Source organism: Schistocerca serialis, chromosome 4 (assembly GCF_023864345.2).
Source record: "Schistocerca serialis cubense isolate TAMUIC-IGC-003099 chromosome 4, iqSchSeri2.2, whole genome shotgun sequence".
NCBI lineage: Eukaryota > Metazoa > Arthropoda > Insecta > Orthoptera > Acrididae > Schistocerca > Schistocerca serialis.
In genome coordinates, this window is record NC_064641.1 from 396435429 (window position 1) to 396462720 (window position 27292).

Consider the following 27292-nt stretch of genomic DNA (forward strand, 5'->3'; position numbering starts at 1 on the left):
TATGGGTACCATGTCACTCCAGATGCATGTGTCCCACACCATTACAGATCCTCCACAGCTTGAAAGGTCCCCTGCTGACATGCAGGGTCCATGGATTCATGAGGCTGTATCCATAGCCATATAAATCCGTCTGCTCAATACAATATGGAACGAGACTCGTCTAACCAGACAACATGTTTCCAGTCATCAACAGTCCAATGTCGGTGTTGATGGGCCCAGGCGAAGCGTAAAGTTTTGTGTCATGAGGTCATCAAGGATACACGAGTGGGCCTTTGGCTCCGAAAGCCCATATTGATTATGTTTCATTGAATGGTTCACATGATGACACCTGTTGATGCCCCAGGACTGAAATCTGCAGCAGTTTGCGGAAGGGTTGCACTTTTGTCAAGTTGAACAATTCTCTTCAGTCATCATTGGTCCTGTTCCTGCACGGTTTTTTTCCAGCCACAGCAATGTTGGAGATTTGATGTTTTACCAGATTTCTGATATTCACAGTAGACTTGTGAAATATGAGACTGGTGAAATGGTCATACGGGAAAACCTCCAATTCATCGCTACCTCGGAAATGATGTGTCCCATTGCTCATACACCGACTATAACACCATATTCAAGCTCACTTAAAATCTTGATAACCTGCCACTGCAGAAGCAGTAACCAGTCTAACAACTGCACCAGACACTTGTTGCCTCATATAAACGTTGCTGACCACAGCACCGTATTCTGCCTGTTTACATACCTCTTTATTTGAATACGCATGCCTATACCAGTTTCTTTCGTGCTTCAGTGTATGTATTGCTTCGACATTAGAAACTGAGAGTTCCTATAATGATTTTTCAGTTGTTTAAGATTGTTTACTTTCTAGCATGGATCGTTTTGTTCCTTGACCTCCAAGGCATTGCCAAGCCATGACTTAAAAAGAACAAGCGATCCACCACAGCAAGTGAAGAGGTTTATTCGCCACTGTGCCTTGCTGATGTCCAGAGCTAACATGACTTACACTTCAACTGCATGTACATAAAATGCACAGTGGGACTTTCTGCAATTAACAACCACCTAACTACATTTTCACTTCTCACAAATATCTTTTGTTGGCCCAAGGGGATAAAGGAAAACATGCTACTCCTAAGAATCCCATGTTTCACAACAATGTTATTCTGTAGAAGTGCAAATTTTTGATTCATGATACAGACTTTATAAAACGTTATATTTAAGACTGGTTCTGCGCGTGCTGGACCATGTGAATAATAGTGGCCACAGTGGCAGACTCAGGTGATATGTTGCTAGTCATAGGAAGACCCTTTTCCAACAGTCTGAGGGTTCACGGCAATGAGACATACATTTTCACAGCTATGCATGCTGTTAATTGTGAGGCCCAGCATGCACAGAACCAAATCTTAAATATCCCTCTTTATAAAATCAGTATCACACAGTACATTCACAGTGATTGTAGCTTTTTACAACCACAAAAGAGATCTTCAAAACAAACCCATACTTTCTATTACATATTTATTCTGGGCTGAGAAAACATTACTTTAGCAAAATCGTAAGAACTTTTTTGTGAGTGATTGAAAAATTCTGTGACTCGAGATTTCCACTACCAATAAATGTGCCTATAACCTACTAATATCTCATTAACATTGGACAAACACATTTCAAGCTATATATTTTTAAACTGAGCAGTTTGTAGCAAAGACACTGAAAACTGGGCAATCCTTACTTACTAAAATAAGAACTTTAAAACCAAATTGCTCCATATTACCTAAAGCAGAATAAAACAGGAAAACTATTGGTGTAACTTATTTTGTCATAGGGCTATTGGTTGGCTTGTAATTAAAGCATAAACTAAAGTCTCTATAACAAAAGTCCAATATTAATTAGGTAGAGTTCCAAAAATTTTACCTCAATTTTACTAAGGGACTTATTTTTTATAAACAGTGAATTTTCCTTGTTACTTGAATGTAGTTACTAAGAGTGAACTGTATCTGATAGTTTTAATTATTGAATGATGTTTATTATGTCGACAAATCAAAGAATGGAAAAACCAGGACGGAATGTAACAGTATTATGAAAAGGTAAGATGCTACTCACTATATAACAGAGATGCTGAGTTGCAGATAGGCACAACAAAAAGACTGTCACAAATAAAGATTTCAGCCAGTAAGGCCTTCATCAAAAATAGATGACACACACACACACACACACACACACACACACACACACACACACACATATGCACGCAAATGCAACTCACACACCGACTGCAGCTTCTTGCTCAGATATCACCTCTATACTGTCCATGAGGGGTCAATCAGCGCTGACAAGCTGCCATGTCAACCTTTTAACAATAGTGTCACTTGGATGCAATATGGAGAGGAATGGGTTCATCACACCACTCGTCCAGCCACTGTCAGTTTCCCAGACATTGTGGCCAGCATTTCCCACTCAAGTTGCTCCTGGCATCATGAGGCTGAGTGAACCAATTTCCACTCCCCCCCCCCCCCCCCCCCCAAAAAAAAAAAAACCTCCCTGGCAGTACCAGGAATTTAACTCGGCTCTTCTGCATAGCATCTTCCTCATAGGTTCAAAAATCAAGTAGCATGGTATTTGTCAGTGCTTACATTAGTGAAATAAATTTTTAGACATTACATTCACACATTATGTTTAAGTACAAAACAAATCTAAAATATGAGAACATACTGCTGAACAAGGGACCTGCAATTAATCAGTGCTATGGGCTCCTGTGTGATCTTAAAAGAGGGCCTGTACCTCAATTCATTCTTACTCATTGCTGGAATATGTCGACAGGGTATGTAATTGTAATTAACAACAGTAACCAGAATATCTGAGGATGTTCTGTTATGTTCAATACCATCATATCTGCCATTAGGAAAACATGCATGTTTAAATATGATGCTTACTAAGGCAATGTCTCATGCATTCATAGTTGCTGATGCACTCCAAGAGCGGCTCATTTGAGCTAAAAACATTACTTGCTACTAAACATTCATGTTTTATGTTCTTATATCAAATACAGCTTGGAGTATTGATGGCTCAACACTTTTTGGTCCAATGCAATGACATTCGCAAGTATTACTGTAGCATTAGTTTTAAATAAGTTTTTGTATGTCCTTTTGCATTATTATAATTTAAATTTGGTGCAATTGTCGTTTTGTATTTTGCTGTTTATTTTCTCCTGACATACAGTTTCTCAGTCAAAAAATGGAGTTATGAGAATTGGAGAACTGTTTAAAATGGTAAAAAGAAAGCCATGTGCATGTGTGTGGAAATGTTGGAAAAGTAAATATGCTATACATATTTCTCCTTCAGGACTGTATGAAATAATAAATAACTCAGAAAGTATTCAACAATGCAGAAAACCCTACGACAATCCACAAGTAGTAGAGGGTTAATACAGTGCTACAGTGGAATAAATATATAAAAGTTAATCAGTCTGCCTCCAGATGCAACAGGATTTTCTTCAATGTGCAATCAGACATACTTTCATACAAGTAGATTAATGTACCCCTACATTATTTTTATAGCAGTGAGGCACTTTTAAAATGATTGCTTTTCTGACTGTAGTGTGATGTATTTCTTATTCTACTGTAAACAAACATAAATGTCAACAGCATGGAACAGCCATATTAATAAGTAGTGTTAACTAATGAACTCTGTGGTAACTGACTATTATAAGTGTTTTGCTAATTGGACTGCAGTTAGCAATAGTCATCCAAGCTCTGAAATCACAAACTGAGATACTGATCGATTTCTAAACTTTCTCACTGTAAATTGCGTGTAGTGGCTATCATTTCAAAATTTGTGGAAATTTGGGCAATTATGTACACTATTTTAGAATATGGAAAATCCAGGATGGAATAATCACAATAATATGAAAACATAGATTGCTACTCACCATATAGCGGAGATGTTGAGTCACAGACTCAAAACTTTTGTGGACTCTCTGAACCACTGTGGTCTTAGGGAAATCTATGGCTAGACCTCAACTTGAAGATCTCATTCTATGTTGCACTTGATACGCAGCAATGCCAAGCACTTTTATCACTCTCTTATTGGACATAATCAAGTCATCACTGACACAATAGGATTTAATTGTGTAGTAGTTTTTGAAGAAGATGCATAACGATGGCAAAAAGGTTTGACAATTTGCCATACATAACATTGGATCGAATACATGTTTCATATTAACTCTCTCCTCTAAATTGTAGACATCTTGATAACAAGCACATATCCCTACAAGAAAAAAATCTCATGATGTCATGTCTGGTGATCTTGGAGGCCACAAATGGAGGGCAGTGTCTTGGGGTCCCTTGTGCCCTATCCAGCATTGGGGCAGAATGTCATTGAGAAACACTTGCCAGACAGCCATATGAGGCATTGCCAGTTCTCTGCTTGCGTGGTGAGAAGACTTCTGTGGACTCCACTTGAACATTTGCTGAATTCTTTCTACCATGATATCAGAAGTCAGAGGCTGACCTGGACTCTTACCTTTGCACAAGCATTCTGTCACTTCAAATTGGTGATATCAATGACAAATGTTCTTGGGTGCAGGTCGATCAATGTCAAAATGCTGGTGAAAAGCACACTGGATTGAAATTGCTGACTCACTCCTTGCAAACTGCAACACACAAAGTGCCCTGTGTTGAGTGGATGCCATCTTACTTCTGACTACCTGCAAACTGAGAAGACACATTGTCTGATACCTAATGGCCATTTCCTGAAACTCTAGGCCGTGTCCATTTGAGTAACACATATTTCCTTGCTAGCACATCCAGTGTTTTGTAATCATCATCATCCAAAATCAGGTCATTCTTTTTCCAACACCCAGTATAACACAATACATTTTTCAGCAGTGTTTATTTGTTTCATACTAAAGCAAATAAAATATGGAGAGAGGTAATATGAAACATGTATTAAACCCAATATTCTGTTTTGCACATTATTTTTGCCATCATCATGCATCTTCTTCAAAAATGACTACACCATCAAATCCTCTGATGTCAGTGATGACTTGATCATCTCCAATAAGAGAATGATGAAAGTGCTTGGCATTTCTGGGTATCAAGCACAACATTGACCACAATAGTTCAAAGGGTCCACAAAATGTTTGAGTTAGAAGGTCCCTCCCTGATATTTCTCCTGTAGGTCCACAGTGACATAGGCATCACCATTATAGGTTTCTTTCATCTACAGCTTGAATGGACCTTCCTTTTTCAATGTTACTTCAAGTTTTTGCATTCAATCAATATTGTTTCCTGTGGTATCAACCTTAGGTTCATAATGCTGTTCTCCATTTTAGAACATCCAACAAAATCCCTAGTCACAATTTAAGTTACAACAAGATGATTTCTTTTCCTACAAGTTTCCACAACATGTAAATATGCACTTGGTAGATACAAGCTTTGCTGAATTTTCAAAGCTCATTCAACATCACTGATGCAGGCATCATTTGGCAGAAATGCATGAACAGGAATCAGGAACCTTAAAGAGACTGAAGTAAGAAATGCATGAGTTTCCATAATAGCCTTTAAAATCAAAGTTATTTTGATGTTTTGTATTTGGTCATCACATGAATCTGCTCACAAAATTAGCTGAGTAGTGTTTTCCTTCAGTTGTTCTCAGTATATTTCTTGAGACACTAACCTACTTCTTGGGCACCTCAACATGCAGTACCTTTGGTCCAAACAAAGCAAAACCCTTTTCCAATTGTATCAGAGCTAACTCCATAATTATACACACACAATTCAATGAAATGTTGGTTAGGATTCTTGGCAATGACAATGTCTTCTCATGATCAAAGCTGATTATTTCAAATCCTTTAACCTCTGTTTCCCTTTTCTTATCTTGAATCATTTTTTTATGAGCATCACTTGCTACTATTAAATAATTTTTAACTTCTAAACGCAATGTTGCTTTCTGAGTTGGATTATTCTCCAATTGCATTTTTGTTTGGAGTAAACTGCAGCAGTCAGAAGTACCCTTTTCAGTACTGCCCTTTTTATGTTGAAATACTTGTAAAATATGGTTTCATAGCTTGACATTCTCACTGGATTGTTAACTTACAATTTGCATTGCTCATACATAGCTTCTATTGTTACGTGGCTTTGAAAATATTCCTTATGAATTACTTTTCAACAATAGTGCATTTGTATCTAGGAATTTTATTTATTTGGTTTACTGCTTCCTGAATCCTTTCATCATCAATCTTATTATGACCACCTTTCCATCTCATGTCAGAAATATCATCAGAGGTAAAGTTTCGTAGTGCTGTGTTTACTTTTTGAGGTGTTATATGAAATTTATACACAAAAGTATCACAACAAACCTCAACACCAGGAATTGTGTACATTCTTAAGAATTGGTTCCTAGCAGACATTGCATTTCTTTTCTGTTTAATGGGCACCTGTTTTATCACAATAGTAATAAACAGTCTTAGCACTGTATTGTAGTTAATTGTACTTCCTGAATTCTTTACACTGTGTTTCTCCAAGCGCAATATCAGGGCATATTTTCTCACATTTGCAGACTGAGAATCTAAATTCTTTTGACAGCTTCAAAACACCTGTAGCACTGTATCAGTCTTCATTTCATTATCATTTTCCTTATTTTCACATTTTCCACAGGATACTTTCTTTTCCAACCCTTTCATGGCCATTTTGTTTCAGATATAAGCGTATCTTTCTGCTGGAGTAATATTCCCATCCTGCAGGCAAAAAATACACATAATTCCATATTATTTCACCAAAACCATATTAATGTAATAATGGCTATATTTATAAATGCTGGACTGTACAAGGTTGCTTTGGTTAAGTTAGGCCAGAAGACGAATGCATAGTATTAAATATATAAAACTTAACCTAGCTGACTAAATGAAAGAGAGCCAATGGTAATGTATACTTACACAGTAAATGTATACATTTTGGGTTTTCTGAGCTCAAATATCAATGGGAATACAATTTATATACAGTGTTTGTATGTCGTGTCAACTATGTAAACCACCTCTAATTCACAACTTAACCTCACAAATTGTTAATGATATCAAACATGTTTGAGTTAGGCTGAAATACAGTGAAACCTCTATATAACTTTTTTCAAGGGACCACAGATTCTGAACACTGTATAGAGGAAAACACTATAAAGAGGAAGGCTTCCAAATAATAATTATAGGGCGTTACTGAGGATCAGGATACCACTAATCAGCTTTGACAAATGGTGCCATAGATGACATTTTAAATTTTCACAACACTGTAATATGATATTCATTGCAAATGATCAATGTATCAAATAATTAGTTTTTTGTAATTAAAACATGGGGCCCAGTAGGTGGATGGGTGAAAGTAAATGGATCAGTTTGTACTGTAGTAGATTCTTAAGATAGGACATCATTGTCCAAAGCTGACAGGTGGTATCCCACTCTTCAGTTGACCCAATTATAGAATACGAGCCAAATTTTGTTTATGATATACTGAACATATTACATAAAAACACAGTAAATGGTACAGATGATAAAAGAATTAGTTACAAAAAATTACTTTAATAATTAAATTATGAAATGGAACTTATATTTGCACAAAACTCTAGGAACCTATGCAATATGAAAATCACATACCTATGAGTTTTTAAAATATTCAAGCAAGCGTGTTTGTTTTCTGTTTCTCCAGGACTCTATGGCAATCATTTCTTGCTCCAAATGAGCAAGTTGAACTACTGTTCTGTCCTCAAGTCTATGGGTCATAACATATCTCCTGAATGTTTCAAAGGCTTCAGCTGCCGTTGTATATGAGGGCACAGGGTCATCTTCCTTGTCACTGTCACTTTCACTACCACTATTATTCTCCAAGCTTCTCACTGCAGTCAGCTCCTCAATACTTTGTACTCCTGTGGCTGCCACGTTGTCATCCACAGCCACAAAGTCCTCAAAAATGACAAAATCATTGCCTAGTAATTCCTGAAACTCTTGCAAATCACTTGCAACATTTTCCACAGGAGCTGACATCTCATTCTCACAGAATCCTGCTTTTGTGAAACAGTTTTTAATAGTTTCAGCACTGACTTCCATCCACGAGTACATAATTAAATTCATTGCACGTAAAATATTCAGCTTCAGTTGTGAGATCTGCTGGTTTCCCGGTTTTCTTTGGTCCATGAAACTGAAGGCCTCTTTTACAAGGGCTGTCCTATATTTAACCTTAAGAGTGTGTATTAGTCCCAAGCCCAAACATTGCTGATGGCTGGTGCAGTTGGGTGGCAGGAAAATTACTTTCATATTTCTCAGAAAGGATTCATCTGGTGGATGTGCTGCACACCTATCCACAAACAGCAGCACTTTCCTTGCAGCACTCCCTATTTAACGTCAAATTCTCTGAGAAAATGTAAAAATATATTACTCGTCATCCATGCCTTGGCATTGTTTGTATATTTGCACGAAAACATGGAAATGTTTTTGAAGCACCTTGGATTTTTTGGCTTCTCGATAACCAAAGGTTTCAGTTTTTCACTGCCATCGGTGTTTGTACACAACAAAATTGTAATACGTTCCTTGCTCTTCTACATCTACATCTACATCCATACTCCACAAGCCACCTGACAGTGTGTGATGGAGGGTACCTTGGGTACCTCTATCGGTTCTCCCTTCTATTCCAGTCTCGTATTGTTCGTGGAAAGAAGCATTGTCGGTATGCCTCTGTGTGGGCTCTAATCTCTCTGATTTTATCCTCATGGTCTCTTCACGAGATATACATAGGAGCGAGCAATATACTGCTTGACTCCTCGGTGAAGGTATGTTCTCGAAACTTCAACAAAAGCCCGTACCGAGCTACTGAGCATCTCTCCTGCAGGGTCTTCCACTGGAGTTTATCTATAATCTCCGTAACACTTTTGTGATTACTAAATGATCCTGTAATGAAGCTCGCTGCTCTCTGTTGGATCTTCTCTCTCTTCTGTCAACCCTATCTGCTATGGATCCTACACTGGTGAGCAGTATTCAAGCAGTGGGCGAACAAGCGTACTGCAACCTACTTCCTTTGTTTTCAGATTGCATTTCCTTAGGATTCTTCCAATGAATCTCAGTCTGGCATCTGCTTTACCGACGATCAACTTTATATGATCATTCCATTTTAAATCACTCCTAATGCTTTCTCCCAGATAATTTATGGAATTAACTGCTCCAGTTGCTGACCTCCTATATTGCAGCTAAATGATATGGGATCATTCTTTCTATGTATTTGCAGCACATTACACTTGTCTACATTGAGATTCAATTGCCATTCCCTGCACCATGCATCAATTCACTGCAGATCCTCCTGCATTTCAGTACAATTTTCCATTGTTAAAACCTCTCGATATACCACAGCATCATCCGCAAAAAGCCTCAGTGAACTTCCAATGTAATCCACAAGGTCATTTATGTATATTGTGAATAGCAATGGTCCTACGACACTCCCCTGCAGAACACCTGAAATTGCTCTTACTTCGGAAGACTTCTCTCCATTCAGAATGACATGCTGCGTTCTGTTATCTAGGAACTCTTCAATCCAATCACACAATTGATCTGATAATCCATATGCTCTTAGTTTGTTCATTAAACAACTGTGGGGAACTGTATCGAATGCCTTGCGGAAGTCAAGAAACACGGTATCAACCCAGGAACCCGTGTCTATGGCCCTCTGAGTCTCGTGGACGAATAGCGCGAGCTCGATTTCACACGATCGTCTTTTTCGAAACCCGTGCCGATTCCTACAGAGTAGATTTCTAGTTTCCTGAAAAGTCATTATACTCGAACATAATACGTGTTCCAAAATTCTACAACTGATCAACGTCAGAGATATAGGTCCATAGTTCTGCACATCTGTTCTACGTCCCTTCTTGAAAACGGGGATGACCTGTGCCCTTTTCCAATCCTTTGGAACGCTACACTCTTCTAGAGACCTACGGTACACCGCTGCAAGAAGGGGGGCAAGGTCCTTCGCGTACTCTGTGTAAAATCGAACTGGTATCCCATCAGGTCCAGCGGCCTTTCCTCTTTTGAGCAATTTTAATTGTTTCTCTATCCCTCTGTCATCTATTTTGATATCTACCAGTTTGTCATCTGTGCGACAATCTAGAGAAGGAACTACAGTGCAGTCTTCCTCTGTGAAACAGCTTTGGAGAGAGACATTTAGTATTTCGGCCTTTAGTCTGTCATCCTCTGTTTCAGTACCATTTTGGTCACAGTGTGTCTGGACATTTTGTTTTGATCCACCTACCGCTTTGACATAAGACCAAAATTTCTTATGATTTCTGCCAAGTCAGTACATAGAACTTTACGTTCGAAATCATTGAACGCCTCTCGCATGGCCCTCCTCACATTACATTTCGCTTCGCGTAATTTTTGTTTGTCTGCAACTCGTTGGCTATGTTTATGTTTGCTGCGAAGTTCCCTTTGCGTCTGCAGCAGTTTTCTAACGCAGTTGTTGTACCACAGAGGCTCTTTTTTCCATCTCTAGCTTGGCACTTACTCATCTAACGCATATTGTACGATGGTTTTGAACTTTGTCCACTGATCCTTAACACTATCTGTACTTAAAACAAAACTTTTGTGTTGAGCCATCAGGTACTCTGAAATCTGCTTTTTGTCACTTTTGCTAAACAGAAAAATCTTCCTACCTTTTTTAATATTTCTATTTACGGCTGAAATCATCGACGCAGTAACCGCTTTATGATCGCTAATTCCCTGTTCTGCGTTAACTGTTTCAAATAGTTCGGGTCTGTTTGTCACCAGAAGGTCTATTATGTTATCGCCATGAGTCGGTTCTCTGTTTAACTGCTCAAGGTAGTTTTCAGATAAAGCACTTAAAAAAATTTCACTGGATTCTTTGTCCCTGCCACCCGTTATGAACGTTTGAGTCTCCCAATCTATATCCGGCACATTAAAATCTCCACCCAGAAATATAACATGGTGGGGAAATCTACTCGAAATATTTTCCAAATTATCCTTCAGGTGCTCAGCCACAACAGCTGCTGAGCCAGGGGGCCTATAGAGACATCCAATTACCATGTCTGAGCCTGCTTTAATCGTGACCTTCACCCAAATTACTTCACATTTCGGATCTCCGATGATTTCCTTGGATACTATCGCACTTCTTATCGCTATAAACACGCCTCCCCCTTCACTGTCCAGTCTGTCTCTGCTGTATACATTCCAATCTGAGTTTAGAATTTCATTACTGTTTACATCTGGTTTCAGCCAACTTTCTGTCCCTAGTACTATGTGGGCATTGTGACCGTTTATTAATGAGAGCAGTTCTGGGACCTTTCTATAGATGCTCCTGCAGTGTACTATTAGCACATTAATATTGTTATTACCTGTTGCATTTTACCTACTCCTACCCTGCCGTGTCTCAGGAGGCGTCTTGTCGGGCCTAGGGAGGGAAATCTCTAACCTAAAAAAACCCACATGCGCACTCCACACGTACTTTGCTACCCTTGTAGCCGCTTCCTGTGTGTAGTGCACACCTGACCTATTCAGGGGGACCCTACATTTCTCCACCCGATAGCGGAGGTTGAGAAATTTGCACCCCAGATCTCCGCAGAATCGTCTGAGCCTCTGGTTTAAGCCTTCTACTCGGCTCCAAACCAGAGGACCGCGATCGGTTCTGGGAACGATACTACAAATAGTTAGCTCAGTTTCCACCCCACTAGCGAGGCTTTCGGCCTTCACCAACTCTGCCATCCACATGTACGAACTGAGGATGACCTCTGAACCCAGACGGCAGGAGTCATTGGTGCCGACATGAGCAACAATTTTCAGTCGGGTGAACCCATTGCTGTCTATCGTCGCTGGCAGGGCCTCCTCCACATCTCGGATGAGACCCTCCGGCAAGCAGACAGAGTGAACACTGGCCTTCTTCCCCGACCTTTCTGCTATTTCCCTAAGGGGCCCCATCACTCGCCTAATGTTGGAGCTCCCAATAACTAATAAACCCCTCCCCCCGTGTGCCTGCTTGTACCTTGCTGAAGGAGCGGCCACATGTCCACTCACCGGCACAGCGGGCGATGCCACACGGCCAGCCTCTTCTTACTGCCATAGCAACTTTCCCCACGAAAAGTAAATGTCTTATCCTGCATTAAATTGAAAAACATGACAGGTTCGTCAATGTTACAAATGTCCCACAGTTTGTAGCCATGTATCAGATTAGGGAGAGTCTGCATCCATTGAACTACAGTTGGTTCATCCACACTTTTACTTTCTCCACATTCCGCTTTGTATACAACACCATGACACTGTCAAAATTTATCAATCCATCCATTGGACACCTTAAAATTTTCCATTCCTAACTGCAGTGATATTTGAAGCGTCTTGTCCTTTGAAATAGTTCCGTTTATAGGAATGTTTGCAGCATGTGCTTGCTGAAACCAAGTTAATAAAACTTCCTCCATTTTGTCATAAGTCGATTGTTTCAAACACATACGTTTCGAATTTCCACAATTCTCAAATCCTTCCATTATCGACGATCTGTTCTTCATAATAGTGTTGAGGGGGCCAGTTCAAATTGCTTTGCTAGCTCCATGCAACTCACACCATGCGATGCCTCCACTTTTTTAATAACAGAAACCTTCTCTTCCAGAGAAATTTTCTTCCGCTTTTCATTCATATCCACTGATGACAGCTTTTTTTTTTTTTTAATAAATTTATATCGAAGACACACATTCACTAGACACACGAACTGTTTGCTGCTCAGCTCACACAACACGCTATGAATACAAAGAATTGACTGAAATGGCGCCAAAAAGATCACAAGCAGAATGTGCGTCACGTGACGTGACGTGACTGGGTTCTGCCGCTGACATATGAAACACGCTGAGTGCGGCTTTTCCAAGCCGGTGCAAACTGTGAATCCACAGAATGGGAATGATGCGTCTACATCCAGGCACTTAAACGTTATAAAGAGGTAAATAATTGACCAGGGTTCCAAAAATATGAGCATTACATGAAGGAAATTGTAATATAGAGGAAATGCAGTAAAGAGGAAAATTTAACATTGTCTGTATGGGCTTTTAGTCAGGACCGGGAAAAAAAAAAAAAAAAAAAAAAAAAAAAAAAAAAAAAAAAAAACAACGGATGTAACATAGAGGAAAACATTATATAGAGGACTGTTATAAAGAGGTTTCACTGTAATATGTAAAATAGGGGAAATACAACCACTCACCTATAGTGGATAGATGCTTGGAGCACAGAAATGAATAAAAGCTAACAGCATTCACACTAACTTTTGAGCATCAGCTCTCATTCCAGCAATAGTACACACATTCACATACATCTACATCTACATGACTACTCTGCAATTCACATTTAAGTGCTTGGCAGAGGGTTCATCGAACCACAATCATACTATCTCTCTACCATTCCACTCCCGAACAGCGCGCGGGAAAAACGAACGCCTAAACCTTTCTGTTCGAGCTCTGATTTCTTTTTTTTTTATTTTGATGATCGTTCCTACCTATGTAGGTTGGGCTCAACAAAATAGTTTTGCATTCGGAAGAGAAAGTTGGTGACTGAAATTTCGTAAATAGATCTCGCCACGACGAAAAACGTCTTTGCTTTAATGACTTCCATCCCAAATCGCGTATCATATCTGCCACACTCTCTCACCTATTACGTGATAATACAAAATGAGCTGCCCTTTTTTGCACCCTTTCGATGTCCTCCGTCAATCCCACCTGGTAAGGATCCCACACCGTGCAGCAATATTCTAACAGAGGACGAACGAGTGTAGTGTAAGCTGCCTCTTTAGTGGACTTGTTGCATCTTCTAAGTGTCCTGCCAATGAAACACAACCTTTGGCTCGCCTTCCCCACAATATTATCTATGTGGTCTTTCCAACTGAAGTTGTTCGTAATTTTAACATCCAGGTACTTAGCTGAATTGACAGCCTTGAGAATTGTACTATTTATTGAGTAATCGAATTCCAACAGATTTATTTTGGAACTCGTGTGGATCACCTCACACTTTTCGTTATTTAGCATCAACTGCCACCTGCCACACCATACAGCAATCTTTTCTAAATCGCCTTGCAACTGATACTGGTCTTCGGATGACCTTACTAGACGGTAAATTACAGCATCATCTGCGAACAACCTAAGAGAACTGCTCAGATTGCCACCCAGGTCATTTATATAGATCAGGAACAGCAGAGGTCCCAGGACGCTTCCCTGGGGAACACCTGATATCACTTCAGTTTTACTCGATGATTTGCCGTCTATTACTATGAACTGCGACCTTCCTGACAGGAAATCACGAATCCAGTCACACAACTGAGACGATACCCCATAGGCCCACAGCTTGATTAGAAGTCGCTTGTGAGGAACGGTGTCAAAAGCTTTCCGGAAATCTAGAAATTCGGAATCAACTTGAGATCCCCTGTCGATAGTGGCCATTACTTCGTGCGAATAAAGAGCTAGCTGCGTTGCACAAGAACGATGTTTTCTGAAACCATGCTGATTGTGTATCAATAGATCGTTCCCCTCGAGATGATTCATAATGTTTGAATACAGTATATGCTCCAAAACCCTACTGCAAAACCGATGTCAATGATATAAGTCTGTAGTTCGATGGATTACTCCTACTACCCTTCTTAACCACACAACGTGTGTACTACTGACGGAAAAGGAGCAAGTGTCCAAAAGCTAGCGTAAATGCTGTTTTCTGTTGTGCGTTACTGTATGCCTTGTGTCGTCCTCTGTAGATGACTGGTTGCCTTTCACTTGTTTAGCATACTGCTTCATCCAGGAATTTCCATTATGGTTTTACGGTGAAATAAAATTACTTACCTCACTATGAAATTCTGGTTCACTTTTTCTTTCCTCTTCAGCTGGATTTCTTGCCACGTCCCTGATTAGTATTTTTTGAGATTGTACAATACTGGACAAAACAAAGCAGTGTTTTGTTACTATCAGTGGTGTCACTTGAATGACTTGGATCACTACTGCAAAACAGATGACACTTAGTTCACCTTTGCTAAAATGGAAATATGGAATGGAGAGATGGTGCTTAGTTAAAATTGCTGTTAGACGGTAGCACATTTGAGATGTTGCTTTGATATTCTTTGCTAAACATGAATACACATGTTCGGAACCAATGAAGTGGTTATCCCATTACTTCCATTTTGGTGCTTGGATCACTGTTGCTAATTGTTATTCATTTTGTTACTTATTCTGTATCCAAGTACGTTTTCTCACTGATTTGGCAACTGGTCACAAAGGGAGTGTATGTATGCATGTTTGTGTCTGTTCATACATTTACGGCTGTTACATGTTGTATATGACATTTAATTTGATTTCTACAAGAGACATTCCTTGCAAATGCAGAAATGAGGCATATGCTAAATATATTTTATCTGTTCTGAGTTTCCTTACTTTATCATTGGGTGCACGGTCAAGGACTTGATAGCTCTTCCTCTTGACAGTGAATTTTTTAAGTCAGATCTTGAGAGTATCTTCATATAATCTTCATCTGTATCAAACGGTATTTTGAGTCCTGAAACAATAAAGAATATGAGTAAAATGTTCATTTATTCTCTTAGTAATTATATAACATAGCTACACTCCATTAAAAACCATCAGAGGTCAAAAGTTGGATGCTATTTCCTCACCATGTTTCTTAAAATTCTCAAGGTGCATTCTATTTATTTGATTCAGTTTTTCTGTATCTTTCCTCCACTGCTGGAGTAATTCAGTATTTCTGTAAGAAAGTGATTTTAGTTTATTAATTTCACAATTTTGTAATTCAGCAGAATAGTTTGGTACTGGGACTGATATTAGTTGCCACAAACATACCTTCTTTTCTGTATTATTTCATTTTGTTTCTCCAATATAAACTTAATTTTTGTTATCCAGAGATCCCTCAGCAAAGTTTCATAAACTTTCTTTTCACATTCAGCTCTATAACACAAATCCAGAGATCCATAATTAATCAGAAGTGATATTGTGAGTGAAGAACTCAAACTGCAAGACAGCAAGTCACTGGTCATGTTATATGTACCCATAAACATTTAAAGCAATTGTTGAATTGTTGAGGTGTGATATTCATTTGTATCCACAGACAAATGTGACAGAAATGACATGTCACTTCTCTGAATAAAAGGCTATGAGCAATAAACTGCAACAGTCATACTTTATCGGAAGAGCAGAAGTATGTTTAAAACTGAAAGAAGAGAATGCAACAAATGAAGTAGCAAAGTATAAACATATTGAGGTTATTAGACACCTAAACAAAATTGTGTCAAGGAAAATTCAATAAGAAATCTAATAAATTAAAACATACTTATTGGCTATCACTTTCCTTAAGCAAGCAAAGTCTGTAGTACTGCCGACATACATGTGTAGAAGTATAAGTGACACACTCAGTAGTTTTCTGAAAACCTTTATATGTATATATGGGCAGAGCCACACATTTTTCCTCTAAATAGCACTTAGATGTACTCGGTTTAAAAGCTGTTCTTAGTGATTAACTACCAGGTGATCAAAAACTCAGTATAAATTTGAAAACTTAATAAACCACGGAATAATGCAGATAGAGAGGTAAAAATTGACACACCTGCTTGGAATGACATGGGATTTTATTAGAACAAAAAAAAAAAAAAAAAAGAAAAAAAAAAGTATTGCTAGATGCGTGAAAGGTCTCTTGCACGCGTCGTTTAGTGATGATCGTGTGCTCAGGCGCCACTTTCGTCATGCTTGGCCTCCCATGTCCCCAGACCTCAGTCTGTGCAATTATTGGCTTTGGGGTTACCTGAAGTTGCAAGTGTATCGTGATCGACCGACATCTCTAGGGATGCTGAAAGACAACATCCGACGCCAATGCCTCACCATAACTCTGGACATGCTTTACAGTGCTGTTCACAACATTACTCCTCGACTACAGCTATTGTTGAGGAATGATGGTGGACGTATTGAGCATTTCCTGTAAAGAACATCATCTTTGCTTTGTCTTACTTTGTTATGCTAATTATTGCTATTCTGATCAGATGAAGTGCCATCTGTCGGAAATTTTTTGAACTTTTGTATTTTTTTTGTTCTAATAAAACCCCCTGTTATTCCAAGCATGTGTGTCACTTTGTATCTCTCTATCTGCATTATTCCATGATTTATTAAGTTTTCAAATTTATACTGACTTTTTGATCACCTGATAGAGTGCTCAAACATAAGTAGTTAAAGAAAGAGAATCAGGTGTCATATTTTCCACACTAGAGATTAATTCATTATTTTACAGTGTTGTACTTACAACTTTGGATATTATATAATGTGTAAGAAACAAAATAGCATCACCTGTACATAAAAACTCAACTAAAAGAAGGTATTGGTTGATAGGCATTAAGAAATAGATGATTAGGTAAAGGAGGAAAGTGTTGGGGGTAAAAATTGTAGAGGGTAGTCAAGGCATGAATACAGTACGCATATTCAAATGGGTGTGGAGAGACGCATCAGACCAGTCTTCTGAATGAAGACCACAACAACAGCAACAATGACAACCATCACAAATTACATCACAGGAGTAATTACTTTCTAAAATATAAGTGACACACAAACCGAAGTTAGAGTCTGCCTCATATCATCTGCCATCTAGTTCACAAATTAAATAAATTTTACTACATTTGTTGCACGAGAGCTGTAACTTTTATCAAACAACCAAGGCATTCAGTTACACAGAAACTCATTAATTAGAATGTTACCTTGTGACAGTGTTTCCTCTTTTGTTGTTCTTAAGAACTGGTGGCACTTTACATGCTGATCCTGCATCACTGCTCTGTCTGAAGTCACTGACTGTAAGCTAATAACAGAACAGTACTTGTATTAAGCATACACACTGACATAAAAACTTGCGTATACTTATTACCAACTGCTTCTGCACTAAGATGCTAACAGTAAACATGATTCAAACAAAAACTACACAAGAAAACTTGGTCAATCTGCAGTAAGCAGTTTTTAATGAAAGAAAAGCTTGATATTGTTTTGGCACAAATCTTCTTAGACCAACCAGAAAATAGTGACATCAAACAGTCACAATAAAAAAAATGACAAGTACAACAAATAGAAACATCAGGATGCAATCAAAAAAATGGGTTTATAATGGTGGAATAGGATAATGAAATTTATTTTATTCTCAGCACATTTACACTGCTGTTTCTTGATCACATGGAAGTAGTAAAGAACAAAAAAATGAACTGCTGTTTGGGAGTTTCATACTTAATCTCATGTTTCAGAAATATTCTTAAATTTATGAATGGTTCTGGAGATTAATCTTACAGAGCCAGTGTGTTAGTTATTTTTCTTCGAAATCTGAATCCACCAGAACTGTGAAATCCAATGTAAAGTTACAGCTCAACAAAAGATTGTAATAGATGCAGAAGTATTTACTGGGTGTGGTGGAAATGATTGACTCTTTTACTCACAATCCATCACAATCATCATAAACAGCAGCAGCAGACGTTTGCCTGTTTATCATACATTAACCTGACTATCTGTCTCAGCCATTCCCATTACATTTTCATTGCATATATGATTAATTCTTCCTCTCCAATCTATTCCTCGGTGCCCCCCCTCCACCCCCCGGTCTGTCCTAGTAATTTTCAACATGCATCTCTCCATTGCTCAACGAGCATTTTGATGGTTTTCACGTTAAAAGTCTATGCCTAACTGTCACAAATTAAAAAAAAAACTGGCGATGTACACTGATTATAACCTAACCTTTTTAGACACATCATATGATTTTTTGGAAAGTCCTGCTTAGGTTACTGAGATCACTACAGGTATTTTTAATTTTTCTGTTAATTTTCTTCCTGGCCATTTAATCATCCTCTACAAATTCTCTAAACAATAAAAAAATCACATCCATTAGTTCTATGACTCTGTGACATTATAAGAAGCTGGTTTACAGAGTGAGAGGCATTGGTGACCAGCTAACCAGCCAAGGAATGCAGGATGGCTGGTGGCTGGGCACTGGATGTGCGGATTTTCCCAAGGCCCTATCATGCACAGTTGGTTTATGTATGGAGACAGTCCAATAGCAGCTAAGGTGGATTAAATGAAAAAGCTACACTACAGATCCTACAAACATATTATATCAAGATCACGTACACCAGAAAACTTGTGGTGATGGCATGAGTTGATTGCAATTTCAAGCACAATACTAAGATAAATATAAGGAACAGCCAAATGAAATGAGACAGATGGAGAAAAAGCAAATAAATTGTTCTAATATTATGAAAAAAATAGTTGCTACTCACTATATAGTGGAGATGCTGAGTCGCAGATAGGCACAACAAAAAGACTATCACACAATACGCTTTTGGCCAACAAGGCATTTGTCAAAAATAGAAAACACACACACACACAAGCACAACTCACATACACATGACCACAGCCTGTGGCAGCTGAAGCCACACCATGAGCAGCAGCAGCAGTGCATGATGGGAGAGGCAACTGGGTGTGGATAAGGAGGAGGCTGGAATGGGGAGGAGGACGGATAGCAGGGTACGGGTGGGGGACAGTCAGTGCTGCTGGGGAGCATGCAAGGATGAGGTGGAGAAGGGTACAGCAGCTAGGTGCAGACGGGGGCTTGGACGAAGAGTGGAGGAGGGGTGGGGGTAACAGAAAAGGAGAGAAGTAACAAGTGTGTGAGTGGAATAGAGTGCTGTGTAGTGCTGGAATGGGAACAGGGAAGGGAGTGATGGGTGAGAACAATGACTAGTGAAGTTTGAGGCCAGGAGGGTTACAGGAATGTAGGGCATACTGCAGGGAGAGTTCCCACCTGCACAGTTCAGAATAGCTGGTGTTGATGCGAAGGATCCATATGGCACAGGCTGTGAAGCAGTCACTGAAATGAAGAACATTGTGTTTTGCGGCATACTCAACAGGGTGGTCCTGTTGTTTCTTGACCACAGTTTATTGGTGGCCATTCATGCGACACATAGCTTGTTGGTTGCCATGCCAACAGAGAATGCAGCACAGCAGTTGCAGCTTAGCTTGTAGATCACATAACTTGCTTCACACATAGGTGTAGGTTCAGTGGATTGTGGAATACCACTGAAAGAGGGGAGTGAAGGATAGCGGGCAGGACATTTCTCATTTCAGGGCATGATGAGAGGTAGTTGAAACCTCGGCAGAAAATGTAATTCAGTTGCTCCAGTCCTGCGTGATAATGAGTTACAAGGGGACAGCTCCTCTGTGGCCAGATGGTGAGACTTTGGGAGGTGGTGGGTGACTGGAATGATAAGGCACAAGAGATTTGTTTTTGTACAAGGTTGGGAGAATAATTAGACTGCAAAGGCCTCAGTGAGACCACTGGTATATTTCGAGAGGGACCACTCATCACTGCAGATGCAACAATCACGGGTGGCCAGGCTGTAAGGAAGGGACTTCTTGGTGTGGAACGGGTGGCAGCTGTCGTGGTGGTAGTTAGTAGGTTTCATATGGACAGAGGTAGTGATGTAGCCATGTTTGAGGTGGAGGTCAACATCTAGGAAAGTGGCTTGTTGGGTTGAATAGGACCAGGTGAAGCAAATGCATAAGAAGCTGTTGAGGTTCTGGAGGAATGTGGAGAGGATGTCCTCACCCTCGATCCAGACAGCAAAGATGTCATGAGTGAATCTAAACAGGATGAAGGGTTTAGGATTCTGGGTGTTTAGGAAGGATTTCTCTAGATGGCCCATGAATAGGTTGGCACAGGATAGTGTCATGCAGATGCATATACCCATACCCCAGATTTGTTTGTAGGTAATACCTTCAAAGGAGAAATAATTGTGGGTGAGGATATAGTTGGTCATGGTGACCAGGCAAAAGGTTGTTGGTTTGGAATCAATCATGCATTGGGAAAGGTAGCATTCAGTAGTGGTAAGGCCATGGGCATTATGGATGTTAGTCTAAAGGAAGGTGGCGTCAAATTGACGAGCAGGGCACTGTGTGGTAAAGGGGCAGGCACTGTAGAGAGTCGGTGGAGGAAAGGGTTGGTATCTTTTATATAGGAGGATAGGTTCCAGGTAATAGGCTGAAGGTATTGGTCTATAAGAGTAGAAATTCTCTCTGTGGGAGTACAATGGGGCATCTTGGGTGGTTAAATTTATGGACTTTAGGCAGCGTGTAGAAGGTCAGACTGTGGGGAGTGGTAGGGGTGAGGAGAGAGATGGACTCTAGAGAGATGTTCTGGAAAGGGCTTAAGGATTTGAGGAGAGACTGGAGATCATGCTGGATTTCTGGAATGGGGTCACATTGGCAAGGTTTTCAGGTGGTGTATCTGACAGCTGGCAGAGCCCTTCTCCCAGGCAATCCTTCTGGTTCAAAACAACAATGATGGAGCCTTTGTCTGCAGGTAGGATTATAAGGTCGGGATTAGCTATTAGATAGTGAACTGTAGTTCTTTCAGCATGTGTAAGGTTAGTTTGTATGTTGAGGGATTTGGGGAATGAAGTTAAGAAATTCTGGAACGTTAACAGGGAGCTATTTGGGGATAGTGGGGGTGGATCACGGTTCGCTGGAGGAGTGAACTGGGTCACGCAGGGCTCAACGTTGGTTTTTAGTTGAGTCTGGTTGGAAGGGTTGGTGGCAAAAAAGTTTTTCCACTGTAGGGACGGGGAGAAGGTCTTTAACAAGTGCTACATGGTTGAATTTGGGATTGGGGCAAAAGATGAGGCCTTTGGAAAGGATTGATATTTCTCCAGGGCTAAGGCTTTTGGAGGAAAGGTTCATGACAGTGTTTCAGGTCTGTTTAGGTTCTGGATTTTGTGTGGTGGTGGGAGGGAGTTTTGGAGAGTGGGGTAAATGTAGTAGGTCTGCAAGACAGGGTTTGTCAGCTATGAGGGAATGTGGGGGAGGGTAGGAGGTTGTTGTAGAGGTGATGGACAGTGATACTCCACAGCATGAGTAGGAAGTGAGCAGGGTAAAGAGTTTTTTGAGGTGGCATTGTGTATGTCACTCTAGTACCTGGAGGGCAAGAGTTTCAGTGTGTGTCATGGGATCCAGGAATTTGGGACTGTGTAGTAGAAGAATTTCATGGATGGAGATAAGGTATTGCAAGGAAGTTTGGAATTGGTTGATAGGATTTTGCAGGATGTTGGTGAGGGCTAAGGATTGGCAGAATCTGTGCAGATAGAGGTCAATGTGGAAGAAAGAGTGGCAGCCGGATGTGGGTAATTTGAAGGTAACGCCATTTGGGGGGATTCCATGTGCGAAGAAACAGCACAGGAACACTATGTGGAACTACGTTCTGGCTAGGGGCAAGGAAACTTTTCTGTATTGACACAGATGGAAGGAGCAAGGATCCACAGTGTTTGAAAAAACGTGGAAAAAATGTAAATAATGTAGAATGATGTCTGAAAAAATTCACAAAAATACAACCAAACATATGTGAAAAATCACGAAAAGGACGAAATGGATGGAAAAGGTGGAAACAAGAAAAAATCAGAGAGTATGACAATAGTGAAAGGCGAAAACTCACCACAATTGGCATAAAGTCAAAAATGAGATCACTATATATGGAAATAACACATGAAAATACTGGAGAGGGACGCAGCAAGGGTGATCAATTTGAAGGTACAGGATTAATGATACTGGTGGGAGTATTGTGTGACAGAAGACGATGCACCAACAATCAGTGTGGTCTTGTAGCCGTCTGTTGATACAAATGTGGCTTGTAAGTAGAGTGTGCAGTGCAGTTTGTAAAGTGACAAGAGAAACACAGGAAAGAAAGGAAGGAAGAATAGACATAAAGTGAAGTAAGGCATTAGCAAATAGTAATAAAGGAAAACACCTCTGGGTTAGGATGGAAGAAAAGCTGTGGAGAAAGGGTAGGGCAGCTAGGTGCAGTCAGGAGCTTAGACAGAGAGTGGGGGGGGGGGGGGGGGGGAGAAGAAAAGGGGAGAACTGTGTAATGCTGGGAAGGGGTTGATGGGTGAGGACAATGACTAACAAAGGTTGAGGCCAGGAGGGTTCAGGAACATAGGACATATTCCAGGAAGAGTTCCCACCTGTACAGTTCAGGAAAGCTGGTGTCGATGTGAAGGTTGTCAAGCAGTCACTGAAATGAAGAATGTTGTGTTTGGCGACATGCTCAGCAACATGGTGGTCCAGTTGTTTCATGGCCACAGTTTGTTGGTGGCCATTCATTCAGATAGACAGCTTGTTGGTTGCCCACGTAGAATGCAGCACAGTGGTTGCAGCTTAGCTTGTAAATCACATGACTGGTTTCACAGGGAGCCCTGCCTTTGATGGAATAGGAGATGTTTGCGAATGGACTGGAGTAGATGGTGGTTGGAGGATGTAAGAGACAGGTGTTTCATCTAGGTCTATTACAGGGATATGTGCCATGAGGTAAGGGGTTGAGATCAGGGGTTGTGTAGGGATGGACGAGTATATCGGGATGGGCTCCTGGATACGATAACACATAATGAAACTCTTGTCCTCGAAAAACTAGGGCAACATGCACAATGCCCACTCAAAAAAACTTTTCACTTTTCTCCTTTTCCTCTACCACCACCTCTCCCTCACTCTCTGTCTAAGCTCCTGATTGCACCTAGCTGCCCTACCCACTTTCCACCTTATCCCTGCATGCTTCCCAACAGCACTCACCATACACCATCCCTACCCTGCTATCGCTCCCCTTCCCTGTCCCACCCTCCTCCTTAACCCCACCCAATTACCTCTCCCATCATGCACTGCTGCTGCTGCTGCTCATCGTGTAGCTTCATCTGCCACAGACATGGTCATGTGTGTGTGAGTTGTTCTTGTGCTTGTGTGTGTGTGTGTGTGTGTGTGTGTGTGTGTGTGTGTGTGTGTGTGTGTGTGTGAGTGAGTGTGGGTGGGGGGGGGGGGGGTGGGTTTGTAGTGTGTGTGTCCTCCATTTTTGACAAATGCCTTGTAGGCCGAAAGGTTATTTTGTGACAGTCTTTTTGTCACACCCATCTGCAACTCAGCATCTCTGGTATATGGCGAATAGCAGCTATCCTTTTCATAATACTGTTACATTCCATCATGGATTTTCCATTGTTTAAATTAATTGTTTGTTATGTCAAAAGTAATTGCCCTACTGTTAATACGTATATCCAACTGTGAGACAATGATGTCAATGGCTTAATGAGAAATGTTTGCGGTTGCCAACAAAACCCTGAATGTACCCAGCCGTCCACATCTTCATCCGAAGCAAATTTTCAGGGCTCCAAAAATATAGAAATTGGATGCAGAGAGATCTGGACTCTTTGGAGGATGTGAACAAGGCTTCTCAGTGAAATTTCTGCATTGTAGTCGAAACAACCTTAACAGTTTGTGAGGCTGTTCACATTCTCCATTACATCCAGATTTCTCCCCATGAAATTTGTATATTTTTGGAGCACTGGAGAAAGACATTTGTGACCACTGATTTGCTCTGGAAGAAGAGGAGCATGCCTGAGTACAATCATGGTTCCATAGGCAACTGCAAACATTTTTCCCTGAAGGCATTGACTGTCTTGTCTAAAAGTTGGATAACTGTATTAACTTGGAAAGGAATTCCACCTTATGCTAGACAGCATTTTGTAGTTTTGCTTACACCCAGATATGTTTCAGCACTTTTTGTGCTGTCTTCAGTGGGTTTATTTATTTCTGCAAAATTGTTGTTATACATTAACCTCTAGAGAAACTTTTGGCACAAAATATATCCATTTGTAAATTGAGTGATTATTGTCAAATATTTTATATTAGTCTGCATGCAATACAGTGTTGAGGATATATATATCAATGAGTTGGGGCATTCTATGACATGTCTAAGGATACTAGTTTTATGGTAAATTCCAAAACATGGTGGATGTATACATTTTGTTTGCGTACTTCACATGTAGCTATTCATTGTTTATGCAAGTATCATCAGATCTACTACATAATTTACATATGTCATCTGCAAACAGCAAAATGTCTTCATTTTCCATTTATTATGCATTTCTATTAAGAATCACTATTTATGAGTTATTTAGCATGTTACTTAACACTTCTCTGACATTGTGGTGTTCCTGATAAATAGTGATTCTCAATTAGAAATGCATAATAAACAGAAAATATATATAAAAAGTTTTGTTGTTTGCATGTGACAAGCTGTAAATTGTGTAGTAGATCTAAAGCTACCAGCATAAACAGCCAATAGCTCCATGTGAGGTATGTACACAAATTTATACATCTACTTTATTTCAAAATTTACCCTAAAGCTAGAACCTTTGGATTTATTGTAAATGAACCAGATATAATGCCTCTACTCACTGACATATGTTGTCATCTCTTCATTGTGTCCAGACTAATGAAAATATTTTACAAATACTGCAAATATTTTGTGCCGGAAGTTTCTTTCGAGGTTAAAATGCAACAAGCAATAACAAGTTTGCAGGAAGAAAATAAACAAATAAACCCACTGAAGATTGCACAAAATGTGCTGAAACAGGTCTGCGTAAAAACAAAAGTACAAAATGGTGTCTTGCGTAAGGAGTAGGTTCTCTCCATTTTTTCTCAGCAAGCATGGAAATAAGAAAAACTTCAACATTACAAGATAATTAAATGGATTAACTGTAATGGCAATTACTCTTGAAATAATGAACAGTTTACTTACTTTTTCTCCATCAAATGAGTTTTCATTTGATTGCTCCTTTAATTATGACAGACAATAAAATTAATAACACCTGAACCACTGGAGCAAACTGATCGTATAATGTGTCAAATGAAAGCTGACGTAAATAAACATCCATCACAAAAACTACTTTATTAAGAGTTGATATGCAAATGTGCCAATTCTATAAATCTTCTGCAGCTACACTTAGTATGAAAGCAGCATGAGTTTCCCAGATCCTTACCTAACCTTCCTAGTTCATGAGTACTCACCATTTTATAAGCTTTAATGGATTAGTTATGTAAATGGCCATTAATAAAATTGTATAAAACTGATATGGCAGTGTGAATTATGTGATTAAAATAAGTAAATAAAATACATTCTAACTAAAGTGCAGAAGAACACTCATTCTTCAAATAGGTCACATGTATTTATAATTTTACATAATATCTAGTCACACTGTAAAACCAGATGTCAGCATGTTTTGTGAGTTTTGTTGATAACTTCTTAAATATTCTGCTGTTTTTTCAATGTATGGTCACAAAATGACCATAATAATTTTAATGTTAATTTTAATGATAACTTTTAACATATATGGAAACTCCTCTTTTTTCTATACTGTCTCTACTTATATGTGCTGAAGCTTGTATCCATTTACATTTATCTTTTCTATATCTATGACTATGTGATGTTCAGATGGGTGTAGTACATCTATTTCAGCCCCTGTTTCTGTATCTTCCAAACAAACAAGAAGTTTATCTACTTTGTTTTCTAATCCCCTGATATTCTGATGCAGTATACTCACATTATTTTTCAATATACTTTTATAAGAATCTTGTGTCATTTTAACATCTTTAGCACTTGCCTGTCTGAGCTTTTCATTACACTTGATTCCCTTTAATGTTGTATCACTGGGCACTGATCTCAGCCGAAGGAAGAGTTTCAGTGCCCCCCCCCCCCCCCCCCTCCAAAGATTTTACTATCAAGTCTTCCCTTTTAGCATCAACAGGAACCAAACCCATGTCTATGTCTGACCCAGTAGTCACTTGAAGCAGCCAGTCCAACTCCATACCGATCCTCCTTACAGAGCTGTGCAACTGGGAATGATCATACAGCATGAAAACATGCACCCACCCAATATTTGTATGGTTAGTTTCAGAAGCTATTTTTACCAGGCCACTCTCAATATTGTAGGCCTGATCCCTATCAATACTGTTTCCTGCTCCACCCACTATCAAAACATGACCCTGCTTCGTAAAGCCCTAGCATCCTCTACCACTTGGCTAAGACATGCACTGGGCTTGAAAATGTTTGTACTTAGTGCCTGTCAACCAATTTTTCCTGCAATATCTAACCCACGCCTCTTCCACGGCTACTTCCTAGCAACGGAACTTTCCTCCTACTTCGTACTTTTTTTTTGAAACAGTTGGTTTCCTTATGAAATTCTGTTGGGTATTCACTGCACCTACGTCTACTTGAGACTCTTCTGTAGTTAACTGACATAGCAAGGCAAATCCATTTTTTGCGCTACTGATGGAACTATCAGATACTGTTCTCTTTCTGCGACCCCTGTTCCCCACTACCACTTCCCACTTGTCTTCACCCTTCTCCCCGTTAACCTCATCTGTTCCTCCCTAGCACTATCCAGTTCAGCCTTAAGGGCTCCAATCTTCCCTTCCT

General features: G+C 39.7%; 1 protein-coding gene across 1 annotated transcript in view; it reads right to left on the bottom strand.

Annotated features, from left to right (window-relative positions):
• The window catches only part of LOC126473788 (uncharacterized), a 151102-nt gene that overhangs the window by 58802 nt on the left and 65008 nt on the right, over window positions 1–27292 (bottom strand). Inside the window, exons 4-7 of the mRNA XM_050101062.1 lie at window positions 17727–17824; window positions 15832–15936; window positions 15648–15736; window positions 15412–15532 (exon numbers count right to left, since the gene is read on the bottom strand). Coding sequence (XP_049957019.1) covers window positions 15412–15532; window positions 15648–15736; window positions 15832–15936; window positions 17727–17824 — 413 coding nt within the window. The remainder of the gene's footprint in view (window positions 1–15411; window positions 15533–15647; window positions 15737–15831; window positions 15937–17726; window positions 17825–27292) is intronic.